Here is a 25,834-nt window from a genome sequence, read left to right on the forward strand (position 1 = left end):
TATGGCCTTCATCTTTGGTGGGGCGGTGGCTTGTGGGACGATCTTTTGCTTGAGCCATCGCAGTTTGTAGCAGAAGTGGTCGAGAGGAGCTTGCATGTGGAGTGGTCTGTTGGTCTACGTCTGTAGATGGCACGGATCATTGGGTTTGTCTCGACTCAGCGGTATCTCGCAAATGGATTCGGTGTCTGCGGTACTTGCCGCCATTCACCTCTACCAGGTAACTCTTTAGGACAATGTTAGCTTTCCAAGCACTGCCGGGTAACTGTGGGTGTGTCTTAACTCGCACTGGCTGTCCAACAACAAGACTGGGTAACAATTTAGCACTGACATCATGATAATTCTTTACGTTTTTTATCACTTGAGCTGGTACTTTGGACTGGACTTCGGGTTTGCAGCGCAGGGAAGACTGCGTTCTTCGCGCCATGAGGCATTGAACTGGGGAGCTGCTGTACGAAGAGTAGGAGAGTTCCTCAGTCCTCAAGATTGCATTCCAAATATCCTCTCCTTGTTTGTTAGCTTTTGTGATATTGGACTTTACGATATTGAATGCTGGTTCAGCTTTCCTATTTGATTTGGGTTGTGAGGAATGGAAGTGAGATGCTGAAAGTCCCAGAGTTTTGCAAACATGCTGAATTCCTCGGAGACATAGTTAGGACCATTATCTGACATCAAAATGACTGGAATCCATGAATACCTAATTCTTCTTTCAGTTGATCAACTAGCTTAGCGGCAGTTAACGTTTTCGGCTAGATAATTTTGATAATCGCATTTGAGGAAATCACCTTTGACAGTCAACCATGGAAGACGTTTAATTGGATACGTTATACGTTATAAGGGGCGCTTTTCGAAGAGCAGGTTGGCTCTGCTGGCATGTTTTACCCCTCTGTACTGGTTCTGTCAATACGGTAGTCATTCTTGGCCAATACATGATGTCTGAGTCACTGCTGATTGTGTACCTCAATGTCGCAGGTACCAGGACGTTTTCCAAGGCCAGAGAAAACATTGCGGTATTTTTGTATTATTAGCTGAATGGCTGATCATTGCAAGGGTTTCAAGGGTTAACATGCCGGGGACATTCTTCATTGAATTGAAGGAGTTTCTAGGACTCAGGGGCTCTTCCGGATAGCAGAGATATGGGTGCATGTTCAATAACTTCAAAATGGACTTTAATGGGTGCAGTAAAGTGTGGTACTGCCAATGGGGTATGTCACTGACTCGTCATACAGCCTTAGTTTGGTGTTGGTGGGCTGAGGTGTTTTATCCGTAACCTTCTTGTAGTCTTCTTCTTGTGTAATTGTACTGCAAGATGCTTCCGTGTCTACTAGAAATTTTACAGTAGTAGTTCCTTCTAATTTACTGGCTGATACATGAGTTTCCGCAGCATATGCCCTCTTGTCTCTGTGTGCCTGAAAAGTGTAGATGCTGATTATCTCCTTCCATGTGATGTACACGCTGACGAGGTTGTTTGGACTTTCTTTCCACAGGTTTGGGTTTCTTTTCAGTTTGTTTGGGCTTATACTAACAAACTTTGACTACATGATTATTCTTCTAACGCTTGGTGCGGGTTTAACCATAAGCTGAGCAGTTTCCAGCTACATGCATGTCACCGCAGTATTTACATTTGTTACCTGAGCGGGGTTTCATGCCACTGTCTTCGCGTGTGTCGCGTTTCTTCAGTCCGCGGGCGTAGTGGACATCATCCGACTGCTCCATTTTGTTCCTCTGATTTGCTGCCATTCGATGGTACGACAAATGTCGATAGCCTTTTCAAGTGTTAGCATAGTGTCTCTTAGACTCCTTTTGCGATGCCATGGTCTCGTAAACCAGTGACAATTCGGTCGCGTAGTATTTCATCTTCAAAGGTGCCAAACCGCCAAGTGCGGGCAAGTTTTCGAAGTGCGGTCAAAAACTGATCAAAACGTTCATCTTTGCACTAGAGTTGAAGACATACCTTTAGTAAATTGTATTTCTTTTCGTCGCGAAATAGTCGTTGAGCTTTGTTAGGATTACATTGGCATCTTGTCTGTCAGCTTCAGTCATCGGCAAATTTCTGTATACGTCAAGACATCCCTTTTCCATAGGGAAGATATGGTTGACGTCACCTATTGTCATTAATGTGCCAACCAGAGCCGTGTCTGTGTTTTCTTCTCGGGAAACCAATAAAAAGCTTCGATGGTGGCGTGTGCCTGAAAAGGCTTTAAATAAGGTCTTTACAGCCTGCCTGTGTGATACCTTTAGCAAATACCTTGAATTTCAGCGCTTTATTTTTACCGATTCGAGCGTTAGAGGGCCAGAAATCCCGCTTCAAAACACCATGTTTTTGTCAGACAAGAGAGTCGAGCACATGTTGAACAACAACTGAACTTTTAAGTCCCGGATGTATTACGTGAACATTACGTTACTTCTAAAATCGTTAATAATTCATGAAACTAACAGCCTAAAAAAACATCGATTAAAAGCCACGTGAATTAGGTTTGAACCTGATAAAACATTCCTCATTCTAATTCTTTACATAAAGAACGCCCGGCTTGTGTTTCTTGTATGCTAATATCTTCCCCTCACATTTTGGTCCCCAGGGTAACGCTTTTTGTGGAATGCCTCGTGTTTTTAAACCCGATAAAACACTGCTGCTCGTTTCTTAAACACTACATAACACACTTATTGATGGTTTGCATCTGACGTCACGATAAACCCGATAAAACACTGCTGCTCGTTTCTTAAACAGTACATAACACACTTATTGATGGTTTGCATCTGACGTCACGATAAACCAGATAAACCCTATAAAACACTGCTGCTCGTTTCTTAAACACTACATAACACACTTATTGAGGGTTTGCATCTGACGTCACGATAAACCAGATAAACCCGATAAAACAATGCTGCTCGTTTCTTAAACACTACATAACACACTTATTTATGGTTTGCATCTGACGTCACGATAAACCAGATAAACCCGCTAAAACAATGCTGCTCGTTTCTTAAACACTACATAACACACTTATTGATGGTTTGCATCTGACGTCACGATAAACCAGATAAACCCGATAAAACAATGCTGCTCGTTTCTTAAACACTACATAACACACTTATTGATGGTTTGCATCTGACGTCACGATAAACCAGATAAACCCGATAAAACAATGCTGCTCGTTTCTTAAACACTACATAACACACTTATTGATGGTTTGCATCTGACGTCACGATAAACCAGATAAACTTGCTAAAACAATGCTGCTCGTTTCTTAAACACTACATAACACACGTATTGAGGGTTTCATCTGACGTCACGGCGGCCATGTGGACAGAACAATGCAGTAAAATGTGTTTTGGGAATTTGACTATTAATTTGTGGGGCCATTTTCTATTGTTTTGTACACCAAAATGGCCTCTCTCATCACGTGAATGCAACCAAGAATACAAGTTAGCTGCCAGAATAACAATTTAATTTTATATTTGCTGAGCCAAGCGCAGAGGTCTTCCTGGAGAGTCATTGTTACATTCCAATTTAAAAAACTGTATATTAATGGTTTGACACTGACTAGTTTTGATGTTTCGTTCAGGACGTTTCGTGTGGTGCTTGAACCTTAATCGCTTGAAATATTAACGTTAGCACGCGTGATTCAAAGAGCAGCACGTCGAACACTCGCTGAGGAAAAACTCCCCGCGAAGTTTCAAGAAAAAACGTAGCGCAAGTCTTGTGCGCGTGCTAAAGACTTCCGGGATGACAATGTGGTCAATTCCAGATTACGGACCCTTTATTGACATCTAGGCTTCCAAAAAGAGTCGCTCATGAAAGTTGGCCTCATGTCCAACGACTCCAGTCTGACTCTTCCAAAATCCATTTCTTGGTTTCTTTCGTGGACTTGGCAGGAGATCTTGGAGTCATTTTTGAACATAGAAACAGCCGTTTTGTGTTTTGCAAATCCTTTTTTTCAGTGATCGTTCAGTTTGACCATAGTATAAAAAATTGCAGTTGGTGCAAATCATTTTGTATACTGTGCCAGATTGTGGCAGGTCAACCTTTTCCTGGGCTTCTGGTCACAGGAACAGACTGTTCAGAGTTCTCACTGGTTTGAAGACGACCTTGATTTATTGTTGCCTTAAAAATTGACTATCCTTTTTGAAAAACCCTGAACATAGGGTAGCACCACGAACCATTGGTTGGTATATTGGTGGGGCGTTTCTACAACGGTCTTTCGCTCTGTTGGAGAGAGATTTGCAGGTAGCACCCCTTAGGAAGACTCCCGTATCAGAAAGGAAGTCACCGACTGTGACTTTTTAAAGAGCGAGAGCTAGCTATTGAACAGCTAAGTTTTTATTGTCCCAAATAACTTGATTAACAAAGTCTTAGTATGATAAAACTGAAGATTCCTTTTGCGCCGACAACCCATCAAGAAACTTTTTATATAAAAACTTGGAAGATAGAAGATCAAGAATGCTGAAAGGCTTCATTGTTGGATACATACTTTGGAACACTAACATATTTTCAATTCAGGTTTGAAATTGCATCGAGATTATGACACATGCATGTAAATACATCTGCATCTTGCGCGTTGGAGGGTCGGTGCAGAGTGTGCGAGAGAGAACTGAAAATGCCGAATAATTGCGTATTTTTTAAAAATTCTCTCCTGTTGTCTTTTAAGTCGTTATTTTACACAGATCAACAAAATTGCATCTACAATCTCACTCCATTATTAATACTAGATGTGTGGAAGATAAAAATGGAGTCCGTCACTCTCCTTAAACTTCATGGTATTTCGGCCCCGGTAGTCATAAAATTGAAAATCTAAAAACCCTATGAATATCACACGCTATATATATGTTTACAAAGTAAATGCTCATTCCTTAATCAATACTACAGCATAAAAAATTACACTAAATTCATCTCATATAAACATCGCCATTTTTTATTCGGATTTCAATGTATTGTTTGCCATAGTTCCGACTATTATTCAGGATGCATGCGTAGGCATGTCCTGTCCATCAATTCTTGGTTGCCATAGACACACAAACGTCTGTCGTTGCGGCAAGTCCGCTCAATCACAAGAAATTAAAACTAAGGTTCCGCTTGTGGAGCCATTCCACAATAGCGACGCGCTTCGTCTCAGATGATTTCGCATGACGTCGTGTAGAACATAAATCCGGACACCATCTCTGATTTATCTCTCTGTCGGAATGTTTTTGAAGTTTTGTATTACAGATTGCTTTCGGGTGCACCAGCATATACATTGGGAAGCCTACTGTGCCTTCTGGGAACACTTAGGTTGTCATTGGTTCGTGATCCGTCCTTAGTCTCTATGTTCCTGTGGTTGTCCATGTTGTTCATAGATTTATTTTCCAACGAGAGGGGTCTGGAAAACACTTGGGTGGCGCCCATCGCTGGCATGTCCATCTGATCTCGGACACTGGTCAGTGACTAAAAAGAAGAAGAAATCCCTTTAACAGCAGTAAAAAATATCTTTCGGTACTTCATGGTACGCCTGCAAACCCTTTATTTTCCACGTAAAGCCGTCTCTGCGCGAGGGACGTTTTTCAGGGGTGTAATGAAAGGTCTCTCGTTTCCTCACAACAGGGCGAAAGAGTTACGTTTAAGGTCATGTTCGAGAGAGTAATGATAATAATGACTGATTAGAATATGTGAAATAATGACTGCATTAAAATATTAAGCTTATTTACCTGAGGAGACCATAAATCAAATCACATGGAATTAAGCCAAATTGAATCAAGTGTTGATTTTTGGGTGAAATTGGAAAACCGGAGTACTCCGAGTAAAGTAAAGAACTCACTTATTTGTTCCGGAACCAAACACGGGCCACATTCCTGGAAGCCTTATGTACGTCTATTACTATGAAAAGACACTTTTTTGGCTTCAGTAAACCAGTATGGCTGCGTTCACAGTGCTAAACAACGCTCGCATACCCTGCTAACTACTTTTCCTGAACAAGTCGGTCTTGAACTTACCCCAGACCGTTCGACCTCTTTCCTTAAATTGCTGCACCTTCTCTCAATCAGCAGAAACACAATGGATACCACAATCCCTCCAGCCAATACAATAAACACTCCAGCCATGTGATCCAACGAGATTCGATTGGTGGTAGGGCCGGCGGGATTCTTGGGATCAGGACAGACACTACGGTGTGTCCACCATTTTTCACGGAGTTTTTTCACCTCGCCTTTCTCCCGGAGCTATTAAACAAAAGGACAGAGCGATAGTCTCAGTATCAAGTACAAGCAATTCGTTTGCATAGGTACAAGAGCGCACACGAGAACGAACATTTATTTCACATTTAATTTGAGAGTTCTTTTACGTCCTTTGACCGCAGAGTAAATCCGTCGTAAGACTGCACACACAGAATAGATTTCATAGCCAAAACAATAACTCGACAAACTTTACTTGAGTCACATATTCATATACTTTAAGGTGTGCTCTGTTTAAACAAATATGAAATATGACCATATTCAAAGTTGTGTTGACTCAAGACGTGAACGCCGACGATATTAAATTTCACACTCTCATCTTTGACAATTCACGCATCATTTGCTTCTTAGACCATGTGCTTCCTACACAACTAATACACATTCTACATTCGACACCAGCCGATGAAAATCCAAAGTGCTGACAACATGCTTTATAATACTTGAGTTTCCTTACAGCAAATTGAAATAAAAAGAGACCGGCCAAGGCAGCCGATGATGAACGTCGGGAGTCGGGAGTAATATACCATGTGAGGGTTCTGCCACCGGATGATCATGCAGATTGACTGGGCTGATCGGTATCCCTAGCCCTAGCCTTAGCCCTAAACCAATAACCCTCAACCCTAGCCCAATCTTTCTCCACAATTGATTCCGTGCACGCATAAAAAAAGACCGGGACCGTGATTGGATAATTTGTAAAGGACCGTAACGATTGATTGCACGTATACAAAGAGTCGCAAAACGAGATTGGAAACCATTGCCGTGACCACACCAAAGGTTTCAATGAATCAAAACAGCAATCATACGAAGATAAATTTGACACCGAAGAAACTTTCGTTCATTTCGATGCAAGTGCTAGAGGTGATAAAATAACCGGTGGCAAGACATACAAGTAAGTTAAACGGTGGTCCGCGATAGTGGATCTACATGACATTTACCTTCAGAATTGCCACAGAAAAAGGGTTCGTTAGTTCGGAACGTCTCTGTAGTCCGATACCGTAACTTTTTGCCTCCAGCAAGTTTTTTATCATCATCGTGTTGCACGGGCTTTTTTGATTGTAGTATTCAAGGTAAGGCTCGTCAGTTAAGTAGGCAAAGCCACCCTCCCTCACTTTAGCCACACCATCCTTTGTCGAATTTACAAACGTGTTCTCTCTCTTCATGGTGTTATACATCTTTTGATATATCTCAACATCTGAACTCTTGAAGAACGTCGAAAGGGATCCGCCATTAAGGACACCATAGCTTATCTTGTTCTGGTTGGCTAGATCTTCTAATGAATTTATACTGCTTTTGGCGTTTTTGGCTGGAAATTAAATTATTGGGTAAATATCAGTTAATTTGTCTATAATTCTCTCCCGTTTAAACTGTAGGGCTTTCTGTTGATTCTGTCGCGTCCATCCCAATCGTCCTGGTCATTGTGGCATTCCAACTGGGCTCGCCACTCCAATCTAAAGCCTATTGTACCTGGTACCTCTCTATTTTACCTGGAAGGAATTTGATTTTCCGGATTAATGTACATGCAGTCCTGGGAAAGACCAGTAAGTGACTGCCTTTCGTCAATTTGGGTGCAAGTCGTCTTCAGAATCAAAAGACGACTTCCGCATAGATTGTTGAACGTCATTCACACCCGAAAAAAGTCCTTATCAGGAGCACACCCACCCGGACGATCAAACATCACCGAGGTCTGCCTTCCCCGAGTTAAAACAATTTTTTAGTTCACTATAGAGTGTTTTTTACGAAACATCACGGCAGCCATGTTGGTGTACCCAACTAATCCTCTAGGAATTGAGCTCTATTATCATACAAACGTTTTCTTTTGTTTCCGTGGAAAACAAGGTTCCTGATTACGTGAGAGAAATCGCTCTATTGTCATTGCAATAGTAAGTGTTATTTGGCCAGGATTACTAAACTTACAGCTACTATTTCTAAATCCCAACCAAAATAGAAAAGATGAAAACCTTATTCCCATATCGTTAACATCAAGATCATTACAACTAATAGTTCTGTTTACCCGTAAAATATGCAGCCAAATTTGCAGTGTAGGTTGAAATCAAAATCATTGTGAAAAACCAGAAAGCTCCAGCGAGAATTCTGCCAGATGCACACTTCGGCGTGTTATCAGCGCCTTGCTGGAGAATGGAGCCAGCTGCGAACCAGAGGCTGTTAAATAAGTTGAGTTCATCGCCATCACCTTCACCGGAAGTGGCTGCTGTCGCTCGGTAGCCATTGGGACTAAAATAGTCCAAGCAGTAAATAACTAGAGTGACACCTAACACCTGTCGACAAAGGAACAAAAATAGATATCGGAAAAACAAAGCTAAGGTATGACAGTTCAAAAATTTGACGATAGAGGGAACGCTGTCCAAATTTTGAAGATCTCGTCATAAATTTTTTAACCCTTGTTTAATAGCTTTCGTACTAACTATGCGGTGTCCCGCGTAGACTTAAGATGATGGAGTCTACTTGGATTAACTAACAGGTTCCTGTTTATGAAATGCCCCCCTTCTCTTGCAGCCGTATTAAATGTAGATCACTTGACCCTTCTTAGCGTTTTCTAACAAAGTCTGCAGAATTTTGACGCTCTGGGACCCTTGTATAAAAACACAAAAAGATATCAGGTCTGAAACGAATTAAAGTTAGTCGCCATTTGACAATCATGACCTACTGAAATTCTGTTTTCCCAAGATAAAACTAGAGCTGTTTTGAAGCCGGGCAAACTTACCACAGCTATGGTAGAAAGCCAAACCATTATTTCAAATGGCAACAAGAATGCAAACAGGTTTAATTCTTCTTCAGTAGGCTTTTGCATCAACAAACTAATCTTGAAATCCATGAAGGGTTTACTAAAATCCACCTTCAGTTCTCTGGTCGCAGTGATGGTGATTGCCCCTATGGCCACATGAGCTCTCTAAAGAAGATAAGGCACTCTGTTATTGATATGTTTTTATCAAGGAAGTGATGTTGAAAAGACATAGCGACTGAATCAGTGCTAATTGATTACATTGGGAACATTAGTGGGAACATATATAGCGCTGAAAACACTGTATGTAAACCATTCTGTTTTCCGTTTTCTTAGGTTAAGCAGTTTTGGTTCTTTGTGTAACATACACTATGTTAGATTAATAAAGTTTATTTCCATGGAACACTACCTTAATTGAATACTTCTAAATCAGAATCCACTATACTAAGAGTTAAACTAGATAGCTATACCACAGAGGACAGACCACAACACCGGGAACTCCATGCCATACTCTTCACAAATAGAGTGTGGTTTTTTTCATGTTCCACAGGGTTATGAACATTGAAGGGTTGTGAGACGGAACCTACGGTTTATCGTCGTCGAAAAGAATAGAGAGTTTATGGTTTCTCTTCAGTTATTTAATGGCCTTGAGTGTTGGTCTGACCGGAGTTTTGATCCTGCGACCTCACGCACAATAGTGTGAATCTCAGCTAATTGAGCCAACCACATCACGTTTTTCGAAGTGAAAATTTCAGTTTAAAATATCAATGAGCTGGGAAACACTCGTTTTAGGAAAGTTACTTCCAAACCGAGGTAGCTACAAACTATATGACTGATTGTTTACCTGGTCGCCGTGGACGTTGTTCCCAAAAATATGTTTCAGCATTAAACCAGAAGAAAGAAAGAATTGAATGATTATCACTTTGACGTATGAATGGCCTTGGTATATTTAGGTGATACCGGACTCACAAGAAAACAGAAAAAGATGATTTCAAAATAATGTAGAAAATTCATGTTCAAACCTTGTTGACGAGATCAGTTATCAAACTATTCATTTTCCCTTCATTGGAAATCTTAAGCTCGTATTCGAAGCCAGTAAGTTCCTTTATTCTCTCCAGCAGATCGATACTAAATCCTTCATATCCATGACCACGTACATTTCCCGTTTGGTTTTCTTTTTTCTGACAAAATGGTGAGTCCTGAAATGACCCCATCGCAAGAGAAATTCAGGAGCAAATAAAGTATAGTAACTAAGTCATCAGTGAGAGCATAAGTGGATGGATTAAGAGCAACAAATTAGACTTGTTCTTTAGCATGGATACATGTGACTCTTGAGTCCCAAAGGCTGTATTTAAAAATGCCTGTGCTGTGCGTCTTGCACATATTTAAACTATACGTTTTGTGGCTCCAACCGATCGGCTCCTCAGTATCGCTCCGTCATACGTAGGTGTGTTTCAACAACGAAACTGAAATGCCATGATCCTATTCGAATTGGCGGAGATGACGGTGGGGTTGACATTCCTACAAATCGTGGCGTGTAAAGAGCCCCTGAAATAAAAGTCTTGTTCTGAAATCAAAACTACCACGGCCGTTTCGTAGTTTATAGTTGTAGTTCGTACATGCAAGGAAAAAAAGAGGTTGTCTTGGTTGTTGCTTCGTTGTTTAAAGCACTGGGAAATTTTACAGAATACTGAAGAGGTTTGAAAGACACTGGCCAACGACTCCTGCTTTTCGTTCGCTAAAATGCTTATTAGATGTCTTTGCATGGCCTCACTGCACCCATGTTAGAGAGGGAGGCCGGAGCTTGGAATTCTTGTGGGGATTGCACTTTATGTTTACGTCCATTTTGTGTGTAAACCAACAATGCATGTTGTAATAACTTAGTACTTGGGTTTTATCTCAAGAACTCAGTTAAGACTTCATCATTCGATCATCGTAGTTATTAACATTATTTGAGCAGTAACGAATGGAAAGCCTGCAAAATTCAGGCTTGATCAGGGTTAAACACATGACTTGTGTAACACCGGCACAGTGGTTTACCAGTTGAGGGATCAAGCTATCTGGGCGCTAATGATAATTGAGTTACTTTGAAATAAAACGTAGATGATGTGGAGTGACGAGAATGACATGATATACAACGCACTTAGATTTGATTTGGATCCTCCCTCGTGTTATTCTACTTACCTCTATAGTAACGACCTTTATCTTGCGTCCTTCCAATTGTAGCGTTGTGTCTTTTCTCGTCTTTATAAGGCATTGTAACTCTTGCCAAAATTCTCCAGTCCAGTCAATAGCCCCGAGACTGTTCAACTGAACCTCTTTGTTTACATTGTCTCCTGACGTTGCATCCCAATGACCAACCTTGAAAAGGTCAAAAATTCATTTTGGCACAAAATATAGCGGATCATTGCCTCTTTAGCATAAGGCTAAAAGGCATTCCGTACTGAGCTATTTCTGAAAATTTATGAACCCTGTATTCCAAAAAATGTCTGAGCAATGATGCCTTAAAAATTTGAGATTTTACAAAGAATATATTGGGATCATTGGCGCCTTTGCCACCCTAGAATTTACTAGTTGTTGATGGCTAATAACTCTCTTTTTATCAGAGACTTTAAATTGGAGATTGACAAGTTCTTTTGAAGTCAATATCATGAGGATGGCTTCTGAGAGCAAACTCGTATGTTTCAATGAAACAAAATGTAAACAATTGCGTCTCATCAATATTTCCTTTTGTAAAATAATTAGGATATTAGGCGCACTCTCATTGGTCAACATCTGTGTTTAGATGGGAGCTTGTAAAAACGGCTGTGACATCACACAAATTTTGATTGGTTATGTATTGTCAGACGCGCGTTTTGGTTGGCTGACAGGAAATATGAGCGTGTATCAAGAAAATCTCTCTCAATCAAGAGGCAACTAAAAAAAATCGGCATTTTCCTTCATTTGTTGAATTATTTTTGAGAAATATTTTATAAAAGCAATAGAGGACTGCTTCTCGGGTTTGCAAAACTGTCTCGAATTCTCCCAACTCCCCTTGTGTTTAGATGAAGCTATGTAAACACGGAAAAAGTCTTCTATTGCTTAAATAGAACGAGCTAAGGGACATACGCTGAAAAAGCTCCCTTTACCAGTGAGGTTTCTCGAAAGTTAAACAGACTAGGACCTGATTTACCGAACGAATTTAATGCAGATAAGTTCAATTCAAATTGCGCAAGCATAAGAGCGCTTCTTTCACAGTGAAAACGAGGTTGACGTAAGCATAAGCACAGGCGCGAGGATCACATTTTTCCTTTTGAATTCCTTGTGCTTGCGCATATGCTTGCGTTCGCTTGCCGCGTTGTGTGAAAACGAAACAGCATAAGCATAAAGAAACTTCCTACGTCTGGCCAATAAGAGCGCTCGTTCCAGATTCCCCGCGGCTGAGCATTTGCACAAATTGGCGCCTGGAGGCAGTGGTTGATTTTGATGCTAATGTCGACGTTCGTTTTCACTTGGCATAAGCTAATTATGCTTGCCCTCGACCTTGCGCTTGTGATTGCGTTGCTAGTGAAAATCAGGCTTTACTCTTTGCTGAGAATATTTATGTTGTCTGCTTTCATTGGCCTGAACTGGAATATCTCTGTAGTTGGTTGCACGGCCTGCAAATCATTTAAGTGCCCGGTGAAGAGGAAGCTTGTTCCCATATTCAGAGACAAAAAATGTGAGGCTAGAAAAAGTGTTGTATTTAAATTCATAACAAGGCAGACGTATCCAGAAAGATAAAAGGACGACGATACTCGACCCACACACGTGCCAGGTCTAAAATTCTCTCTTTCCGCTAGCAAAAGGAATTTGTACTTGCACTGTAATGTTCTGCATACAGGTTAATAAATACATCTTACTGACCACCTGGACCACCTGTAAGGGGGCTATAAATGTGACTGGAATAAGCAAGCAGCTGTAGCTTTCAATAAGGTCTTAGAAAACGGGGTTAGAAAAATGTCTCTTCTATCTTTTTGGACATCAAATAACAGCACAGTCGAGTCTAGCCGTCGAATGCGGCCCGCTTAACTGGTCAATCATGCATGGTGAGCGCAATTTCAGAGAGATAAAACTTACGTTTTTTAAAACGTGCTTCGTGTTTTCGTTTTCGTCCTCTTCCACTTGGATGTTTACAATGTCCAATCTCTCCACCTTTCTGCTTTTAGTGTTGTTATCAAAGCTCACCAGTCCAGTAAGTCCATTAAGCTTCACCTGATAAAAAAAAGGCACCTTTTTGTGGGAATTATCGTTTTCTTATCAATCTTGAACTTAAGTGCCTTTCGATTGAAAGGGATGGGGTTCTTGTTGTGAGTATGTTTCGTTTTTCTTGGAAAAGATACTTGATTTTCTAATTAATACAATACAATGATTTTCTCCCCCTAAATCAATCAGCAAGTGCTTTGTAATTCGTGTATTAAGTCATTTGTTTTAATTTACCTTTTCGTTTGTTCTAATTAAGTCGTTAAACTTTGGAATCCTATCGGTCCATACAGTACGGTCTTTTATAGCCTCTCAACCAAATCATTATCTACATCTAATGATGTTTTTGTCAATCTAATTTGGCGAAAACTAATAAACAAATGTATGATGGACATTTTGGTTACTGACTAGGGGGAAACTCAGCAGTGAGTTATTTCCCTTTTTGAACATAAATTGTCACTGAACTAATGGTGAAAAAGGAAATTTCTTGCCCTCTGATGCGAACTGCCATTATTTCTTTTTCACTCGAAATCAAGTTAAATGTTGTACATTTAAAGACATGAAAATAATATTACTTCATTTTTATTTTAATGAAAGCAACCACCGACAGCGATTCTGACATTTTTTCCCCTTTAAAGTTCGTACTTAAAAGAAAATTGACATAAACACAGAAGAACGACAAGAAATCATTTTCCTTCAGATTGACGTCGGACGGGTCCGTCATAAATCGAATTGCATTGACGGATTCGTAGAGTGGAGGGAGTTTCCTTCCGTCAAGAGACAAATAATTAAGGATAATAATGATAATGATAGTACTAGTAATGATAATAATATTATTGAGAAAAAAGAAGAAGAAGAAGAAGAGAATATAATATTAATAATAACAAAAATATTTCTCCTAACACTAATCATGAGAATCATTGTGTTTAGTCCAAAGGTTATATTGCCCAACACAAATCAACTGTTATTTTTCTATAAGCGTTCAAGCACGCGAGAAAATGCTCTTTGGGCAGGACAAAGAACCATAAACTCATCCAATGCCGTCGAGTATGGGAATCGCACCTGGACCAGCCCTGCCCACTAAAGAAACTATTCAGTTTAAATTCTTCACTAATAATCATATAGTTTACCCTGTTAAGATTTTTCAGCATTTCTTTGCCACTCGCCAGACTACTTTTTCCTGTTTGGAAGCAAGGGCCGTTCTTGATGATCTTGTTCACGTCCTGTTTCAAAGCTTCCACAACAGCGTACAAAGTATCGTTGACCAGCGCGTAAATGATCTTTACAAAAACAATCGTTGGACGGTGAAGAGTAACATGACTTAATTTAAAAATTCATGCAATGAACTTTAATGAATTGTCAATTGATTCAGTAAACTCAAAAGAGACCCTGTCGAGCAGAACAGAGAAGTAACCAAGAGAAGCTGGGACTATCTCTTGTTGAGCGCTACTCTAAGTGCAAGAACAGAGAAAAGAGTACGTGTTTCTTGAAACGTTGACCATGTCGCACTTCTATTTCGACAGAAAGAGGGATCTTATGATAGGATGACGACGACGGCTACGAAAACGCCACAAAACAATTGACTTAATGAAGTAAAACAAAGGCTCTGCCTGCCCAGCACCTGCGTTTTGCATTTTGGTACATTTCTTTGCCGTTCTCGTCCTAACAATGGACGTGAATTGACTAACTTTAAGGAATTGTGTACAGGACGTGGGGAAGCTGACGAAGTATTTTTAATTTTCTTCTCCAACAACCACACCGTTCATGCCAATTTTATGGCCTCAATGTTGATAAACACTTTCCATTCCGAACGACTTGGAGTTATCACGAAATTATTACAATAGCGGGAAATAATATTTGTAGACAACGTTCTCGTTGGCGTCGTCGTCATCCTTGCGTAAGGTCCCTAGAGCGGTTTTCAATTGAGTGTCGAAAGTAATTAGCGAATTACTTTGGTTTTGCATTACTTCACTTAGTGATTGGTTCAAAGTTCTCGTACCACTTTTTCAACCAATCAGAAGTGCAACCAAAACCAATCGTGGCTCGCGTGTGCACATTTTCCCGCGCTTTGTGTCGGCTACGTGTAATTACTTCGAGTTTGATTCGTTTACTGGGTTGTCTCCGTCCTTTTTGATTGGCCAAAGTAATTACTTTGGTTTTGGTTTTACAACACTCATTTGCAAACCAATCTAATATCTATTAGAGTGTAACTTAAGGACGGTGCCTACTATTTCAAAGGTATTTTTGCGCGGTTTACTTAATATGCGGGAAAAGCAGATCTTAACAAGTGTTATGTTATTAAAATCCGAAAAGAAAATTGGGCGTAACAATCATTTTTCGAAGATAATTAATCAACAATATTTGCAACAAGCTTTAACATACAAAGCAATGTATGGCGTTTTTTTCCAAATTGAAGCTTAAAAATCTCTGAAAAATGCATGGTTACCCCCAGTTTTCTTTCTGGATACCAAGAGCACTTGCTAAGCTCTGCTTTCTCCGCATAGTTTTAAACCGCGCAATAATATCCCTGTATCAATAAGCACGACACAAAGGAAATCCGACTATCTCGAGATGCGCAGAATGTTTGCGCAATAACAATAGTAGGCACCGTCCTTAAAGTACCATATACATTCACAGGTAATTTTTCTCAGCGTTGGCCCTAGAGTGGGTCAACACAAGGCCAGACAAAACTTCTGACCAGATGGGCAATTGTCCCCACGAGTGAGCCACAAGGTATCCTTTCATACACCTTGAGCTTTTTATACTTAGTAACCAAGAAAACTGTGCATTTGTGATGGAAAAAGCGAGACTGGCTCCCTTGCGTGAAATTTCAATACAAAGATTGGAACTGACGGCTGCTGTGATTTCCGTGAAGCTTTCAAAGATAGTTAAAGAAGAGCTGGACATGAAATTCACCGAGTCTACTATTGGACCTATTCAACGTCAGTTCTGAAGTGTATCAATAACGAATCGAAGAGATTCCATACGTTTGAATCTAATCCACAGTTGGAGCAAGGCCTCCTGAGAGTTTGTGGTCGGCTGGCAAATGCCCCAATTGCTTATGAAAGGAAGCTCCCTTTTGTCCTCCCCAACAGGCATCATGTGACAGATCTCGTAATCACACAGTGTCACAACAGCTAAGGCATAAGAGCCAGGAGTTTGTTTTGTCGCCTTTGAGAGAGACGTTCTGGATAATTAAAGGAAGGTCAGCAGTAAGACGCGTGCTGAGGAAATGTTTGAAGTGTCAACGGAGAGATGCTGGTCCTGGGACGCAGTTTATGGCAAGTTTACCTAAGGATAGACTTACTCCTGGGAGACCTCCGTTTACGTTTGTCGGTGTTGATTATTCTGGACTACTTGTTGTGAAGCAGGGCATATCCTAGGTGAAAAGGTATGGATGTATCTTCACTTGTTTGACCGTCGAAAGCCACACACATTGAAATTGCTCATTCCTTGGACTCCAAGGTGCCCTCCGGAGTTTTATCAGCATACGTCGTTGTCCAGAGCAAATAAGAAGTGACCGAGGCACAAATTTCACAGGTGCTGATAAAGAGCTGAGAACAGCCATAGAAGGGTGGAATCAACAGAAAATAAACAGATTCTGTGGACAAAAAGAAACAGAATGGGTCTTCAATTCTCCCTCTGCCCTCAATATGGGTGGCATATGGGAACGGATGATACGATCGGCCTGGCGAATTTTGAGAGCCATGGCAAAAGAACAGATAGTTTCAGATGACCTCTATCCCGTAAAAGTGACAGCCCACAACTACTTCATTTGAGGCCCTGTCCAAGTTTACCTCCAGCAAACAAGACAACAATTGTAGACGTGCCTGGCGACAGGCGCAATATCTGGCCAACCTGTTTTGGAGTAGGTGGACCCGTGAATATTTCCTTACCGTCCAAGAGAGAAAGAAACGGACACAGAAGAGAAGAAACTTGCAAGTTGGTGACCTGGTGTTTTTGATAGACGATTCCTTCCCAAAAGGGAAGTGTTGGAGGTCTTCGTGAGCCGTGACGGTTATGTGCACATTTAAAGTGATAACTAGTTCCACTGTAGCAACGCGTGCCAGGCGACAAAGGAGGAAGTAACAAAATGACAAAGTTGTGTTGGTTAGAGATGGAAAATGATCCAGGAATTTAGTTTGACTCTGTCATAGGAACATATTTCATTCACCTTTCACATGCAACCAGGAAAATTAAATTCAGGCAGTTGTTCATGAACAGTTACTTGTATGGGTTGTGTTGTTATTATGGTAGCCTGAGTAGCCCTTACTCTCAGGCGGAGACTGAATTGCTGAGGGCGCAGCGCAACGAGGTCAGACCGAAGGAGCCAACACGATTTCTTTCTCAAATGAAGGATTATCCTTCATTGTCAGTTTGCCTTAAATGACGTATTATCCTCCATTTTGATCACTCTGTCCTAGGACTTATGGTAGCAAATAAAAAGAAAAAGAGTAAAAGCAGCCCCTGGACAAGATTTGAACTGGGAGCACTAACTTTGAAGGAACTGTTTATATCCACTTAACCACTAAGATCAAATGATTAGAAAATGTGCCCATTATTCACCAAAACTAATTAGTATATATATAAAATCATTGCTGAATAATGGTCTGAAGCTTGATTTTAAAATGGTTAGCTTTCTCTTGAAGTTTGGTAACTGACATTTTTCACTGTGTAAGCTTGCTTCTTAGCGCGTGTTAATATATGTTTACAGCGGCACTTTTGCAAGAAAAAGTTATTGAAGTTAGTGATGTGGTAGTCTAGTGGTTAAGTGAGGGGATTATTAAGCACACGTTTTTAAGTTCGAGTCCTTCGAGTCCTACGAGTCCTGCGAGTCCTGCGGCTTTTAAAAGAAATATGTTCAAATCCCAGGACCCCGATCAAGTTTTCAGTGTCCAAAATGAACGATAATACTTCACTTGGAAGAAAGTGTCAATTAAGAATAATCCTTCAATTGAGGGAGAGACTTTGTTGAAGGAGCTGTGCAGCCAGCTAGGTGCTCAGTCCCTGAACAGGGCACCACAGCAAGTTGGAATAGGCTGGGAGTCGATTTTACTGAGGGAGGAAAACCAGAGAACCCGGAGAAAAAACCCTCGGAGTAAGATTGAGGTGGACAGAAACTCAGCCCACATACGACATCAGGATGCGACCCCGGGTTCACAGTGGTGGGAGGCACGAGCGTTACCACCGGGCCATCCTTAAATGAGTGCTGTTGAACCCTCATTTCATTCTATTTCGTTTTTTTCCTTTTCTTGTTAATTTCATTTCATTTTAGTTTGGGTCTCGTGGGTTCCTCTGGGATTTGCACGTGGTCCGCTCGCTGCGTTTTTGTTTTTTGTCTTTGTAATGTACAGCGACACCCTTTACAAATCCAATATTTTGTCTGTGTATGGAACTAACAAATAAGTTGTCGAAAGCTTCTTAGGTGAGGTGATCACTGAATGTCATTTTTATTATCAAAGGCCACTTTAAAATAATTAATACTGATGCCAGCTACCCAAGAGTATAGGGACCGTGTTGACGTTCGTTTAGCTCATGTTCTCCGTGTCGTCACTTTGCAACTCTGAAAATGACAAGGAATGTACCAAGGCGCGCCGATCGTGCGAGACGCGTTTTTAGCTTCTCTATTGTAACGTTAAGGCTGACGCCGTTGTCCCATTGGAGACCTCAGGCGATGAAAATGTTAACTACGTCACAAAACAAATGGTTGAGTGGACAAAACTCATGGCTCTGCAAGCCGCGGACGTGTGTTTCACGCTTTGAAACACATGTGGAATAACCAGACTTGAGGTCAAGGAAGCTGAGGAAGTGACCAAACAACGATAGTTTTTCACCTTTCTCTCTCACGCTGTTGATGCCAATTTAACTCCAAGACAATTGGAACACATACATCCGAAAAAAAATTCAAAGTCGGAAAATCAGCTGAGTAATAAGGAATCATATTTTCGATTACGAGGTCTAGTTCCCGGTCCCTATTAGCAAGCTAGACCTGGTTGTCCAAAACGAGGAGGCAGTGTGGCCTTGTGATTGGGACGCTTGCCTTGAGCTCTGGAGATCCCGGATTCAAGACCCATTCTGACCACTCGTTGAATTTACAAATAGGCAGCTGGTTCGCCTCTGGCCAGTTGGGATTCGTTGACTGTGCTTCATTGCCCCTGAAAGGCCCCTATGGGAAATGGTCAATTAAGTATGTATGTATGTATGTATGTATGTATGTATGTATGTATGTATGTATGTATGTATGTATGTGTGTATGTATAGGAAGCATCCCATCCGGTGCCCAGCCTGTCACGACTAAGAAAGGCAGACTACGAGGTTGGGCGGAGAAGATTACCTCTGAGGGTTTCTTTCTGTCTTGTCTCGACTTAAATTTCTTTACCATTTCAGGATGAGTAAGCTTCACTTGTAGACCTACGAGCCCTTTGAAGCATTTCTTTGATATATTTCCTTTTAAATCCTACAAAGAGATGGCAAAAACAAAACAAACATTAAAAACCGGTTTGGTTGTGGTAATAAGGATAGAAAGACTGAACTATGGCAATCATTACTTTCCACTAGAAAAAACCAAAGGTCCAAAAGAGCCTCAGGTGGCCGAATTGAGGGGTGAGGGTTAGCGTTAGGCCTAAGCTAACCTTAGGGTTAGGGTTATTCTGCATATATTACATCCTGCATAATTATGCCATTCTGTAGGTCATGCTTCATGCCATTTCGCAAACTCACTCCGCCTTTTGCCCTCAACGCATTAATTACTTTTACTCTTAAAAGCTCCCAAAAACTTTTCGGGCCTGAAAAGCAATTCTTGAAACTGAGATCTGTCAAGAGAGGATGAGAGGCCTCTTCCTATGATATTTTTGTTCTATCTAAATTTAGCCCGTGGTCATCCCGCTGATTGGTTAGTTGTGATTGATCATTGACGGCGCGATAGTGGGCACGAGACCATAATAACTTTCACAGCATGGCGCGAAGCTTAAAGGCGCAATTTCCCTCTTTCGCGCATGTCCAAGCTTTGGCGATAACAGTTGTAAATTTTACGGCTTCTTACTGAACCAGATGATATTCATTAATCACTGACAGTATTACAGCAAATAAACTGAATGAATAGGGCCCAAATTTGGTGGAAGATACTGCGGGTTTACACAGAAAATATCCATTTAATTTTGGCCTCAAATTTATTGTACGGGTCGAACATTTTATTATACGCACGAGTTATCTATTCGCATATTCGCATGCATTAGGATCATAACGCAAAGGAAACGGTTGCAAACGTATTTCTAATGAGTAATTACCCTTCTATATGGCATTGTTTCCTTTTCCTGCATCAGTGCCTTCGATTATTTGAATAGCAATGGAATTAATTCGGCTGACGTTACAGTTTGCCCATGCGCAGAGATGTGAAACTTTCCATTGTAAAATTTACTGAAAAAGAAACAATTATGGGGCACGGGAGTTTGTTCTCCCCTCGCATCCTCTCTTGGTTACCCGAGATTCGCTAGAAAAGCCTCGTGTCAGATTTGTGGCCATCAGTTAGATACCAAACTGTTCTCTGAAATATCGAGAAAAGTATATACATAAACCTTACCATATCTAATGCAAACCATCTGGACTTTTCGTTGATGGCTCCAAGATGTATAGCCTGAAACAAAAAGGAAGTAAACCTTAGTAAATCTTTTCATAAAATTGAATTTAACGTTGTTTTTAATGCTCAAAGGGTTTTCGATCTAGTTTTTGCTTACAACAAACCGTTTGATTTGCAGTGGGTTTAGCCATCAATAGGAGTGAAGGTTCAGTATTTGGGTATATTCACCTCGGATGGAGATTAAAGCGAAGTATAAATAGTCAAATTCGCATGTCATGCAAAGATTTGAGAATTAGTGCAGGTAGAGGGGATATTTCCTAAAGAAACAGGCCGTCTCCATGAATAAAATACTTAGACCTGTTATTTCTGAGGATCAACTTCGGAAAAAAATTTAACACCCTTTTTCGATTACCAGACTACTTCGTTACAGATTTTCAAAAGCTTACATTATTAAGAAAGAATCGCTTACCTTGTCCAAAATTGTTGCCAAATTTTCTGGTTTACAAATGACCAGGACGTAGTTTGCTCCCATTTTGGGTAAGACCTCCATCGCCTGTTGAAACTTTCCTTTCTTGTTCATTTGCAGTTCAGGAATTGCATCGACTTCAAATTTTTCTAGTTCACGAGCCAACGAAAACACTTTCATGCCTATCCTGGCGTATTCATCTAAAAAGTGATCACATAGTTTGAAGCCATCAAATTTTCCACGAATGGAAAATTTAACACGGTACGACTACGGCCTTGCCAAAGTTTTTCTGAGTTTTGAAAAATTATCAATTTTTTTTACAAATTTTGTGCAATTACCCAGTAAATAATAGGGCACGAGGTTCCCAACAAGACTGACCACCCGGCCCATCCACATTGAAGACAAAGAGAAATCTAAGGGTGACAAACGATTTTCGCATGCAGCCTGGACTATGTCATGACTTTTGACACGTGCACGACTAGACAGAGTTGTCTTAGTCTGACTTACCACTGAACACGATTGGTGGTGAGGTCGTGGCGTAAGTTAGTCGCATGCGAAAGTCGAAAGCAAGAGTCTGACGTGCTAAATCTTCCTTAACGATAGTCATAGTACAAATAACATGTGTTAATGCGCCTTTCAAAAATTATAGACCCTGGAATTCAAATTTTAACCGCTTTCTTCGCTTTTTACCTCGGCCAACTATGTTTTGCAGCGAAAGTTGAAGAGAGTCAAGAACAGAGACCGACAAATCGGATTCAAATCTACCAATTACAACGCTGGATGTGATGTACTTGTAGAAAATGACCCCAATCTCTGAGCTCATCACCAGGACCCCACAACTTTCATTTTTCTCCTTGGTGTGAGCTTATTCGACTTTATCCGCTTTGTTATGCGCTTTACCCCATTTCAACCCAAAAACATTAACACTACCGGCAAACGGCGCCGCTTTAAAGAACATTATTTTCATTTGTTATTCGCGAGGTATCCAGCTACGAAAGCAACCGTAACTTACTCTCTTCATATTATCTTAGAACTGAAAGGAGACTGCTCTTTACAGGATCAAAAGTTGATACTTTCCTTCGGAATGAAACAGTTTTGATGAAGGTATTAAGGGTTTCTCTGTGAACGCTGATTAGAGAGTGATTACCTTTTGCAGACACAACCATTGCATGCTATCATCTGATCACCTACCTTCGGCCACAATAGCCACTTGCTCCTTTGGGGTCCTGTCTGAGCCAATAGAGAACTCTATGACGTCAACAATGGCACGTGCGTAGGTGTCGAAGGAAGGAAGCCCGGAGTATACAAATTCATGTGGTGAGTCCGACGAAATAGCTTTGAATGTCAACAAAGGGATATTTAAGACTTCGGTAAGTGCAAAGGAGTGGTGATCACCGAACGACAAATCAAAGATTACTACTGCGCAAGACATTTTTTCCAAGTTCTCTGGGGAAGAAAACAAATGATCAGCGATTAAAAATACCCTTTGATCTCTGACTAACTGCAAAAGCTAGGTATCTTTTCTAAAAACTTACTTTATCCTTTTTTCGGGTTCAGTATAAATAACTAGTCATAACTTTGTACAATTAGCTCGCCCACTGACCGATCCGCCGAACGGCTGGCATACAGAATAAACAGACAGAAAAAATAATTAACTCACTGCTCACTGAATAAATAAATAAACGGGTGAGTGAGTAAGTAAGAGAGTGAGTGAATGAGTGAGTTAGTGAGTGAAATATATAGATTTAGCCAAGCCTAAAAGCGGAGTTCCCTGGTTATTTACTTTATTTATTCTTACTACCTGTAGGGTTAGTAAAAATAAAAGGTTTCCAATTGTCCCCGTGTTGATGTTTCGGTTGCTGCTTTAATAATTCAATCATTTTCTTTGCTTTCTTCTAAAGAAAAATTCATTGCATAACTAGTGAATTCCACAGTAAATTTTACGCTAAAAACCGATATCGCATGAATCACGAAGCAATGAATACGATATCGGTTCTTTGAGTGAAATTTACTTTGGAATTCACTAGTTTTCCAATGAATTTTTCTTGAACCGCATGAGTTTTAAAAGAAAACAAGCACACCCTCAGCGAGCGAATGGAAAAGGAAAAAAGCCATTTCAGAGTCAACTGTCAATAGCCAACGAATAGGAATCACGCTAAAAGTAGAAACCATAAAAAAATTTTGTCAGTTCAGGGTCAAAGAAGAGTTTTACTGATGTACTTTATTCCACTTTATATCTAAAAATGAGATCATTCACATTTTAATGTATTTCATTGAAAAAAGCCAGGTTGGCTTGGAACAAGAATCGGCAAAATATGGCAATGCAAGAAAGGATGAACTTCACACAAGATCCGCTCGAACACTTAAATAATGTTTAGCTGTTTTAAACAAACTTCTGAAAACACACTTAACTGATTAGAGTGTAATGTGAAGTGGTAGTTTTCTATCCCATATGAACCATGTGAGCGTTAGCGGAAATGGGCCTACATAAGGACAGAGAAAAACTTTGACCAGGGTGGGAATTGAACCCACGAGCTTCGGGTTAGATCACCGCTGCTCTACCGACTGAGCTACAAGGTCGGCTACAAGGTCAGACAGCATCCTTCCTTGCATTTGTACATGTTCATAGCCGTGACTTTAACATTTTCAGTTCCCACGCTCTGCTCCCGTCTGACCTTGAAGCTCAGTCGGTAGAGCAGCGGTGATCTAGCCCGAAGGTCGTGGGTTCAATTCCCACCCTAGTAAGAGTTTTTCTCTGTCCTTGTGTGGGCCCATTTCCATTAGTAGAGCTAACGCTCACATGGTTCATATGGGATACAAAACTAGCACTTCACATTACACTCTAATCAGTTAAGTCTGTTCAAATGTAAGTGCTACACGGCCAAGGTTTGCAAAATTGTAATCCTTCCTTGTTCTTGTACATGTTCATTGCCGTGACTTTAACATCTTCAGTTCAAACGATCTGCTCCCGTCTGACCTTGTAGCTCAGTCGGTAGAGCAGCGGTGATTTAACCCAAAGGTCTTGGGTTCAATTCCCACCCTGGTCAGAGTTTTCCTAGGTCCTTATGTGGGCCATTTCCATTAGTAGGGTAATGCTCACACGGTCCATATGGGGTAGAAAACTATCACTTTACATTACACTCTAATCAGTTAAGTCTGTTCAACTATAAGTGCTACACGGCCAACGTTACAGTCTGTGCATATATGATGAGGTGTGGACGTGCGTTTGGTCTCTCCGTGTTATTCTCTCTTTTTATCCTTACTGCTCGGTCACTTGACACTAGTGAGCTATTTGATGTGGTTAGCTAGCACCTGCCAACAGCGCACAGTTACGCTGATGATACCGGTATCTATCTGGCTTTGAATCCAATCGATGATTCTGATCAAGACACCGCCATTGCAGCAATGGAAGCGTGCCTCTGTGACATCCGCAACTGGATGATCAATGATATACTCATGAGCAATGAGTCCAAGACTGAGTTTATGCTCATTGGGACGAAGGCGCAGCGAGAGAAAACTAAAAGCGCTACTCTAACTATTGGCGAATCCATCATCTCTCCGAGCACGGAACCCCTTAGAAACTTAGGGTCCTGGTTTGACTGCCATTTCAACCGGAACTTCAACATAACCAAAACTTGTAGGAGTGCTTTTTTTCATCTACACAATATTAGACCGTCAGAAAATATCTAAGCAAAGAATCTACCGAGAAATTAATCAACGCTTTCATCACAAGCAGATTGGACTATTGCTATTCACTTTTATTGTTGGTTTTCACTCACGTGATCAACAGCCATGATTTTCAACGAAAACAAAAGGAAGCGTTTGCATAATAATAGAGTTCAATTCCCGGAGGATTTGGTCGGGGCACCAACATGGCCGCCTTTTCTTTGTTTTGGGCCAGGCATCATGTAACCTTATCAGAGCTTCTAAGGATATGCCACAAATTGCAATACAGAGAAAAAAGCAGCTCTAAGCAAATTGAAAATAAACACTCAGCTTTAAGTTTATATCCCTCCGATGCTTGACTTGAATAACTACGTAGCCACCAGTGTGGACCACAGATATCATGATATGTCAAACTGGATTGAAACCAGCGAAAAATGCAGAAAGAAAGCATCTTCCAAACCGTTTTCCACCTGAACACGAAAAGCGTTGACTGTGAAAGAACTATAGTTGATGTAGTATCGCCGTGTAGCCGCGTCGAGCCACAGAAAGCGCGCGAAAAATGAAGTCTCGTTTATGTTTAGGTGAGTTAACCTGGGTTGAGCCTGCAATCCAATCGAAAAACAGTACCTGGTCAGCAGTCAACTTTAAAAAAAGAACAGCTGACCTCAGTGAGCTCTAAGCTTGAGCTCGCGATATGGTCACGTGATACTGATCAGTGGATACCTTGTTTTGACAGGTGTCAGTCGATCAAAACATGGATGTCCGATTTGAAAGATGTATGCTGTAAACTATCATGATGCTGTTCACATTGGCATATATGGACGGGTGGACTTACGTACGTACGTACGTACGGACGGTCGATGACATCATGGCTATAAGCATCGATGGGTTACCATATTTTCTTAACAATGGTGCTCCGCGCGGGCGTCTGACTGATTGAACGAACGAACCATTAAATTAATAA

General features: G+C 40.8%; 1 protein-coding gene across 1 annotated transcript in view; it reads right to left on the bottom strand.

Annotated features, from left to right (window-relative positions):
- Nucleotides 1–4,306: 4,306 nt before the first annotated feature.
- LOC137975712 (glutamate receptor 4-like) overlaps nt 4,307–25,834 on the bottom strand; it is a 25,464-nt gene continuing 3,936 nt past the window's right edge. Inside the window, exons 3-15 of the mRNA XM_068822867.1 lie at nt 22,396–22,650; nt 21,208–21,404; nt 20,742–20,795; nt 19,497–19,619; nt 14,293–14,442; nt 13,040–13,174; nt 11,126–11,302; nt 9,964–10,140; nt 8,924–9,109; nt 8,213–8,477; nt 7,137–7,504; nt 5,965–6,189; nt 4,307–5,419 (exon numbers count right to left, since the gene is read on the bottom strand). Of these exons, the coding sequence (XP_068678968.1) occupies nt 5,198–5,419; nt 5,965–6,189; nt 7,137–7,504; nt 8,213–8,477; nt 8,924–9,109; nt 9,964–10,140; nt 11,126–11,302; nt 13,040–13,174; nt 14,293–14,442; nt 19,497–19,619; nt 20,742–20,795; nt 21,208–21,404; nt 22,396–22,650 (2,534 nt within the window). The 3' untranslated portion in view covers nt 4,307–5,197. The remainder of the gene's footprint in view (nt 5,420–5,964; nt 6,190–7,136; nt 7,505–8,212; nt 8,478–8,923; nt 9,110–9,963; nt 10,141–11,125; nt 11,303–13,039; nt 13,175–14,292; nt 14,443–19,496; nt 19,620–20,741; nt 20,796–21,207; nt 21,405–22,395; nt 22,651–25,834) is intronic.

Source organism: Montipora foliosa, chromosome 11 (genome assembly GCF_036669935.1).
Source record: "Montipora foliosa isolate CH-2021 chromosome 11, ASM3666993v2, whole genome shotgun sequence".
NCBI lineage: Eukaryota > Metazoa > Cnidaria > Anthozoa > Scleractinia > Acroporidae > Montipora > Montipora foliosa.